General features: G+C 41.2%; 1 protein-coding gene across 1 annotated transcript in view; it reads left to right on the forward strand.

Annotated features, from left to right (window-relative positions):
• Positions 1 to 601: 601 nt before the first annotated feature.
• Positions 602 to 8,772, forward strand: part of LOC104076449 (calcitonin receptor-like) — a gene marked incomplete at its 3' end in the record, with an annotated part of 35,493 nt that continues 27,322 nt past the window's right edge. Inside the window, exon 1 of the mRNA XM_009577320.1 lies at positions 602 to 649. Within this exon, the coding sequence (XP_009575615.1) occupies positions 602 to 649 (48 nt within the window). The remainder of the gene's footprint in view (positions 650 to 8,772) is intronic.

Here is an 8,772-nt window from a genome sequence, read left to right on the forward strand (position 1 = left end):
CGAGCTAGCTGCATTAGCGAGTGTGTAATCCCAGGGTGTTGTTCCCTGTTTCTCTCTCTTTTCCTGCTACGCGTGCTTGTTCACCTAGCTAGAAGTAACCCAACCTCTGTTTTTTTCTAGCCCCATAAATATGCCTTTTGAGCTGCCATTATGCTTATCTGTGAACCAGATCTTTCTGGGTTTTTTAGGTCATTTTTAAAATATCCATATTCTTCATAGGTCTGCAGCCATGTGTGTAGATTAGAAGCAGCTGAATCAGGACAACCAAGGTAGCCTCAGCTGGCAAAGACACAGAGCTTAACCCAGATCTGCTGCTGGGGACACAGTAACATGGAGCTGTACCCCACATCAGCTGAAGTCACCAGCAGAGATCCACGGAGGTGACCAGATTAAAAGCATACCCACCTCCAGTGAAATCAAACATGGGCACATGCATGGCTGGGGACGCGCACACACGCGGAGTCCACCTTAAGTCTAAAAAGATGCTCATACACAAAGACAAGGAATTTATCTTAACAAATAAAGTCTAATAGTGCTTTTTTGTTGTTGTTTAATTCCCAGAAGGGTCAGCTATAACGTGTCTCTCCAGGAAGACTCCACAATGAAAAAAACAAGCTACAGTTGCTTCTTACTGATCATCCTTCTAATTGTAAGTACAAGAAAACTGACCTGCTCATGACACCTGCCAAATTTAAACTCGTGGTGACGTTCAGAAAAATAAGGAGTACTGAGTTATATTTGTTATACTGCACAGGTGAAGAAATGAGTTCCCTTACTGATAAATTTTGAAATAAGGTTAATAAAGTTTCTAAATAAGATATCTCATAAAATTTTGAACTGGAAACCATTGCTTCTTGGTGAGAGAAAACTGCAAGTCTGAAGAAGGTAATGCACGTGTTTTTTCATTTCTGTGTTTTACAGGCTACAACATATCAGTGACATGGAAAGTTATGTGTTTGTTTGAAAACTTGCTTAACGTTGTGTGAGACTTAGACTGACTTAAATAATTGTGGATTTTCACTGTTTATAGTTACTCTGCTATTAGAAAAGCAACTGAAATGGAAAATAACAGTATAAAGTTTAGTTATTCAGTTCAAATGCTATTGTCAACTGTTTAATATCAGTATTACCGTTATTTCAATGTATGCAACATGGCTGAGTAACTGTTGTTCTAAATATGTAGCAAATTCATTTCTACCTGACTAAATACCTCTCATGTAAGTTGAATGCATTCTCTGATCTCTGCTTGTGAAACCTCAAATTACTAGCAATTATCATAAAATCAAAGACATTACAGATAGTCAGAAATGAGCATACTGCCCAGAGCCTCGGTTACAGAATGGTCAGAATATGTCTGAATGATGCTGGGAACAAGCACCTCTCTACCTCGGTGTGGTATGAGTAACTTGCATGCCAGATGCCACCTTATTCCTCAACCATTTATCTCTGTGTTCCTGAAGAAAGCTTTCATTCTTATTCTTCTTAATTGTCTTTTGTTGGTTAGCTCCTCATGCCCCTCTGCTTCTCAGCTTCTCTTCCAACATCTGAATGTGGAACATTTGTGTGCCTCTCCCATCAGCTCCCATGCTTTCTGGATATAAGTTATAGAAACAGGGCCAGAAGACACACTGGGGAACAGTAGAGACTGCTCTTCCTGGTTTGTCTGTTGGGTTGTGTCCCTCCTCTTCTTCCAGCCTAGCATAACTTGCCCACAGTGCTGTTTGCCACTTAAATTTATATGGATAAAAAGGAGGGAAGGAAAGTGGAGAACAGTAAGAGAATGATGGATAGAAGGAGACAAAAAGAAAACAATGAAATGAGATTATGGAGAACCTAGGAGAACAGCAAAGAACACCTCACTTTGGTAAAATACTGAATTCATAGTTCAGGATTGGGACCCTCAATCAAAGAAGAGCTGGAGAGCAGGAGAAATAACAGAGGAGAGCTAACACATTTCTGCTAACTTCATCTCAAAAGTAATTAGTCCAGAATTTGTTAATGATTTGAGGAATCAGACCTATGCTTGGCAAAAGTCTTCTGCCTTGAGGTGTATTGGAGTATTCTGATATTTGTGACCTTTTGTGGCTGTTACACATAGCCCTGCAAGGGATGCATGTAGCAATGCACTGGCTGGGACATCACCCATGGTCAGAGATCTCTCTAACCAAATGGCCTGACAGGGACCAGCTTCCTTCTGGGCTTGAATCCCGGATCTGCATAGCCTAACAGGGTCTTGGCAAAGAACAGTGATTCTTCCTATAACAGGCCAATGCCAACTGAAGGAACAGTTCCAGACCATTTTTCTTCCCCAGTCAAATGACAGGACTGTAAATATTCTGATAACTAAAATTGTCAACAGCATTTCTGAGTGTTTGAGGTGCTCTGAGCTACAGCATGAATTTGTTGAATTTTGAAGGACTGAGCTGATCCTTGCCCTGTTATCCACAAATCTTTTAAATCTCCCACCCGTCATATTGTGTGTGCCACATTGGTTCTGTGCTCATTCCTGCAGTACTCCAGGGCTAGGATTTCTTTAAGAAACTCTGCAGTGAGATCTGCATCCCCTTCCTTTCAGATATCTTTGCACCAGAGGGCTCTCCAACTTCTGACCTCGATGGATAACTTCAGCACAAATTTCTTTACATTTTCACTGTTCCAATGTCTATATTCCTTCCTTCCCCACTGCAGTGGCCATACTGTGATCTACTTAGAGACCTCCTAGATTAATTTATCTTCCACTAAGGGGGAAGCCACGGCCATAGAAGTAGACCATGAACAAGCTCTGTTTCCTTGATGTCGGTTGCCAGAACGCTGCTGTTAGATCACATATGAAAAATATTTGGCATCAGTCATCTTTCAAAAAATTTCCCCACCTGTAGCTGGTTGACAATATTCATTTTTTACATTTTATTTGTGCTCTGTAACAAGGAAGGGTGTCTTTCTTTCTCTTCCAAAAAGACTGTTCCCATTCTGTTGGTTCTTTTAAGCATGCCTCGGTTCCCAGAGCGATGAGTCCCTGGGGCTTACATGTCAGCCACTGTCTGAGGTTGAGGAAGATATAGTAATCAAAGTGATTTGTGACACAAGGGTGATGTCCCATTCCTGTTCTCTACCCACCCCACAAACCATCCTCCAGATCTTTCCTCTTTGATGGCTTTGATGGTTTACTGTCATCCTCTCGTCTGTGTCCTGCACTCCCAGGTGACTGCAAGTTGTTGCAAAGCAACACAACCTGTTGAGGTCCTTGCTTTCTCCTCTGGGCTCCAGGCTCTCTGTTTGTGCCATTTGTCCCACTGTAGGTGCCATATCTCTCCTTGAATATTGGAGAGGGTCTATTGCCTAGACCCTAGGTACAAGGTGTCCATAGACCCCCCCACCCCACAGTCTCCAGCTTTTAGACCTATCACCAAGTGGTTTTGGTACCTTCTGTTAGAAACCATCTTTCTTACATATGTCATTTTTTGCGTAGAATAAATAGCACTTTACTCTTCTGTGTACAGGTCCATAATAAATTACCTTTGCCAAACAAAACCTAAAGCACCAGTTGCCCCAAAATGTAATTTAGAAGTAAAACTAACTCCTTATTGTCTTCCTTTTTGATGGCTTCCTTTGCTTTTGGATGCAGAATGCTTGCAGCATCACCAGATAGTCCTCTACAATTCAAAGCAAATTCCATTAGAAATTTTAACTGTTCATTATTTCTTAGTTCATTTTATTCCTGATACCGTCTCATTTTTGGTAATTACTGAGAGCCACGGAATGTGACTGAGATTTGTTTCCTCAAGTATGTGAGCTCCTGTGAGCTGGAGCAATTAGTTCATCTCCTCAGTGCACATTTCTCTCTGCAAGAAAGATGGAGCATTGGCACAGTGTGTCCAGGGGCATCAAACTGCAGAGAATGAGGAGGAGAAAACAAGCTTGGGTCTCTTTCCTGTGTGACCAAGCAATTTTGCAGGACATTGAGAAAAGAGAGTTCTGTTTTCTACCTGATTTTGCCAAGTAAGAATTGTCATCTAGTGCCTACAGATGGTGGTTTGATTTTATCCTGTAAATGAGGATTGATGGAGTAGTTTTTCTCACATACTCCAATTTTGTTGTCCTGAGCCAACCACAAAGTGCTCAGGCAGGACAAAATGGATGCTGCAGCTGAAGGCAACACTATTATTCAACTAGGACCATTAGATCAAGGTTGTATTTTAAAATAAATTCATTTTGAGTACAAGTACCTTAAGTCCAAATCTGTCAAATTGTTACCAAGCCTCAGTCACTAAACTATGCACAGTCTGGTATAATGTGTCAGCTCCTGAAATGCTTGTGAATAATTCCCGTTCACAAAACACGGAAAATTAATTATCTGAAAGCCTAAAGGTCATTTTCAGTAACTGCACAAACTGGCGTGTTTTGGAACACAGTCGCAGTAGGTTCAAGTTTCCAGAAGCCAGTTAGTAAAACATTTGCCACCGTGATGAGGGCACCGCTCGTGGTGTACCCATGTGATCCTCACAGCTGGGCGCGCAGTACGCGCCGGTGAGGCGGTGCGGCCACGTGCTCCCCCGGGCTCCTGCCGCCCGCCCAGCTCAGCGGCTGTCACCACGCGTCTCTCAAACCCGTGTCTGTGCAGGCGCCTTAAGCACAGGCCTTTTCCTGCTTAGTGGCTCTTCCAGCATCTGGTTCAGAGCAGGTCCCACCCTTCGGTGGGCCAGAAGAGCTGCTGAAGATCTGCCACAGCCTCCTTTGGCATGCTTTGTCAGAGCCTTGCTTGCTGGCTGGCACCGCTGGGAGCCCACGGGCTTCCCCGGCCTTGGATGATGAGATGCCCCTGGGTCTCATCACCTGAGACCATGCCTTTGAAAGCTGTTGTTCTGAGGTGCTCTTTTCCCTTTGTAACTATGGGTTGCTTCAAGCTGTAAGGAAGTGGACTTGCAAGTTCTGGAGCTCTTCTCACACAAGGAAAACTCAGGAAAGCAAACTGCTGATGATTTAAAATGCTGAGAATTAGTGTGAGAATTTAAGACTCAAGCTGCTCACCGTTTCCCAAGAGGGAGAGCAATGCCGTATTCTGTTCTATTTACCCCAGTTTCAGGGGTGATCAGGATTTTTTGTCTCCATCTTTGCTTTTTAAAAAAATAAGAATGTCGCTATGCAGCTGATTGCCCTAAAGAGGCCTCTTGCAAGATGATAATCAGAGCTGCAAGCAAAAAGCCAGGAAGTATTCTGCAGATTTCCTTTAAGCCCGCAGTTTGCATCAGGCTACTCTGAGAGTAAAGCCTCCTCACAAGTCCTGCAGCGATGGAAAAGAACTGTAAGATTCGTGAGTTGCTTTTCATTACAAGTGCCTTGTCTTCATCTGTTGTGGCTGATAATCTCGTGCTTGTTTAAACAGCTGCCAAAATCTGCAATGTACGTCGTATGGGATCTCACTGTGAGATAATTTCCATCCTGCTTCAACAGCAACTGAGTATGGGAAAATTTTAACATTCAGTGGTTAAGTAAAACATGTCATGTCAAGGTATTTCCCCAAAGAAATTGTCTGCTGTTTCCTAGCACGTTTGTGATGGTTAAGAAATTACTGTTATGTTTACTGAGTACCATGCACTAATGACCTTCCTAAGGCATCACAGTCATTTTCTTCTCTGTCCTAACACTAGCAGCTGTGAAAAGTAGTTCAAACTTAATTGAGGTATGAGAGGGGCTCTGCAACCAGTCTAAATCATGCTGAGCTCTCGCAAAAAGATGTGATGTATTGAAGGACAAGAGTTTAGTGACCCACAAAGTGGTGACTACACATAGCAGTTTTAAAAGAAATGAATGTTTGAGCTCAAAATCAATAACAAACAGTTAGAGCATCCAGAATTTGAAATATATTTTGACTGAGCTCAAAATAAATGTTGCAGAATTACTGAATTTAGTGGAAGGAGGGAAAAAACAAAAGCAAAGAAACCTACAAATACTTTCTTTTCCTAAATGTCACGTATAGTCAACCGTTAGCATACTTCAAGCTCCTTGATGGTGGAAGAAAAATATTTGGGGATGCTTGTCCGTCATGTCCAATATTTTGTGGAATAAAACAGAAGGAATTTTATGCTTGCTTTATCTGGATTCTCTCTTGCAGAAATGAGCACAGTTTTGCACAGGTTAATAGCAGGTGTCTGTCTTACAGAAACCGGGGCACTATTTGTTCATTTCGATATAGTTTAATAATGAAGCCAAATTGCTTTCTCTAGATTCCTTTATTAATTCTAGGTATAAAGTGAACTTCAGCATTCCCAGCAGCCTGTTTTCTCTCTTTGTAATGATAATTCATTTTCTTATAACAGTCATTTGTCACGTGGTGGCTTGGTGGTCGTATGTATGACGTCATTTACTTGGACTTTTAGGAGTGACATCATATGTACGGCTGCTAAACTGCTGCATGGGACATCACTTAAACAGTTTTCTTCTGAAGAAATCATACCAATCATTTTCAGGCTGTGAACACATCCTGATTATTAAGTTGTGAATTATTTATTTCTCCTTAATAAAGAATATTTATAAATGAATGAGGCATTCCTTTATTGTATCATCATCATTTATATTTCCATCTGAAGTAACTGATGGATGGATGGGAAGGGTTTTTAACGTGCAGTAGTGGACTCTGAACATTCAAAATTTGCTCAATACTGTAGGTATAACCAGGTGAAAATTATTTAATCTTGGCTTTTTTATGGTGAAAACATGTGTTTTAAAACTTAATTCCTAAAATACCTAGATATAGTCATTAAAACGTAGGTGGTTCCTAACCATTAATTCCATGAGAGCACACACACACACAGACACACAGAGACTTGTGGACATTCCCAGCCTCTCCCATTAGCATGATACACACTAAGCTTTCCCCACCGTGTAGCCATGCCCAAGATCCTGCTACCTCTAATAAGAGAATAATGACCCACAGATTTCTTTCTGCCCCATTTGCCCTTTCCTGATCTCTATGGTAAGGAGCGCAAGAAGATTAAAACAAGTAATAATATCTGACATCACAGACTGTACCAAGATTTTTGTCTGTCTGAGCCCCAAGAATATAAGGCTGGATCATCAGCCCACAGAACGACTTCGGGGAGGTCAGGCTTTACGCTCTGAGTCCCAGAGTGGTGGTGCATGCGTGATTCTCCTAAGCATAGTAGAAAACACCAGCATTGCAAACAGAGGCGTGACTGCTCAACCTCCAGCAAGCCGCCAAATTTATTTTGCATCAGTCTGTTGCAATGGTTATCTAAGGTAAAAGAAAATATTGTTCAAACTTCCATGGCCAGCTTTTCAAATCTAGGCAAACAGAAATGAGTAATAGCAATCAAAGGGAAGACTACATTTAAAGGGCATATCACAGATGAACAAGACCAGTAACACACCTGAGTATAACCCCTTAATTTGATTTCACACACAAGCTATTTGATTACATCAGAGGTGCCTGGAAATATTTGTGTGTGACTACCTTTGAAAATCTGAGTCTTTGTGTTTGGTAATAAGCAAAAAAAATCAGATCATTTAAGAGACAGCTGTAATCTAATATTATTATTACAGTCTTTATCCAATGTTGCTTTAGATTTACTGTAGTCCATTAAGTGATTTTCACTGATGAAGTAATTTCCATTGAGCTTTAGTGACACAGTCTCATCCATATTTTTAGTCTCTCTGAGTGAATCCCTGGCCTAAATGTGGGTCATAGAAATTTTGCTGGCAATTTCAGCTGGGCCATGATTGCCGTGCTCAAAGGCGGTAGAATAGGCAGTCCTCCTGCTTACATGGTTGAGCACTTTAAATAATTTTGTGCACAATCCAAGACATTTATCCTATCCACCACCTCTGCCTCCAAGTATTAAAATATTCTCATTAACCTGTACCCAACAAGAGCTGACTTCTTCAGGAACTGGGTTAGTCCCTTACACAGGGAGTTATGAAACTGACCTTTAAGATTAAAGTGTCTTCAGTCTCTGAATTGTATCTACCCCTCAAAATCATCCTTCCTAGTTACAAACTGTTATATCTTCACCAGTTAAAAGATGTAAATAGAGCATTCTTTTTCTGATGGCTTATTGTACTTTTGTTTTCAGCTTATAAGTTTCTGTGTAATCTTCTGGGAATGGTCTGTCCTTTTAAAAATGGTGTATAAAAGAGGATACAAAAAAAGTTAGAATAGGGGAAAGATGTTCCAAAGCACTGAAAATTTCTACAGTTTCTATCTGTGTAGCTGGCATTCGCCAATTGTTTCATGTCTGTGTTGTGCTTTATTCTGTACAGATAAGGCAAATGAAACTGCAACAGTATTTATGGCCAGCAACACCAGCCTTTCTGGTCTCTGTCAGTGTGAAATTATTTTGGTCTTGTTTGGTCAAACAGATCTGAAGAACAGATCATCTCCTTCCTAGAAGAAAGCAAAAATAAAATAAAAGCATTGTTTCAGGGGAAGGAAAACTGGTGATGTTTTCCAAGCATAATCAGATGGTTATGCTTTCAAAACATGTCTGTGTTCCCAAACTGGCCCAGAGTAACAAAGGGATCGTCGAGAACAGAGGCGATGCCACGGAAGCCCCCCTAGCTTCCTTTGACAATACCGTTATTCCTCTCTTGAATGCAAACAGCTTGGAACTGAGTTATTATTCAAAATAAGAAAGAAAAAAATACGCGTGGAGTATCTATGAGTCACTTCAGAGAAGTACTGAAGCCTGTGGCGATACATGGATACGAAGGGCTAAGACAGACCTGAGGGCATGCAAAGAATGTTATCTGCACTTC

This window comes from Fulmarus glacialis, unplaced genomic scaffold (assembly GCF_000690835.1).
Source record: "Fulmarus glacialis isolate BGI_N327 unplaced genomic scaffold, ASM69083v1 scaffold2495, whole genome shotgun sequence".
Classification (NCBI taxonomy): Eukaryota; Metazoa; Chordata; class Aves; order Procellariiformes; family Procellariidae; genus Fulmarus; species Fulmarus glacialis.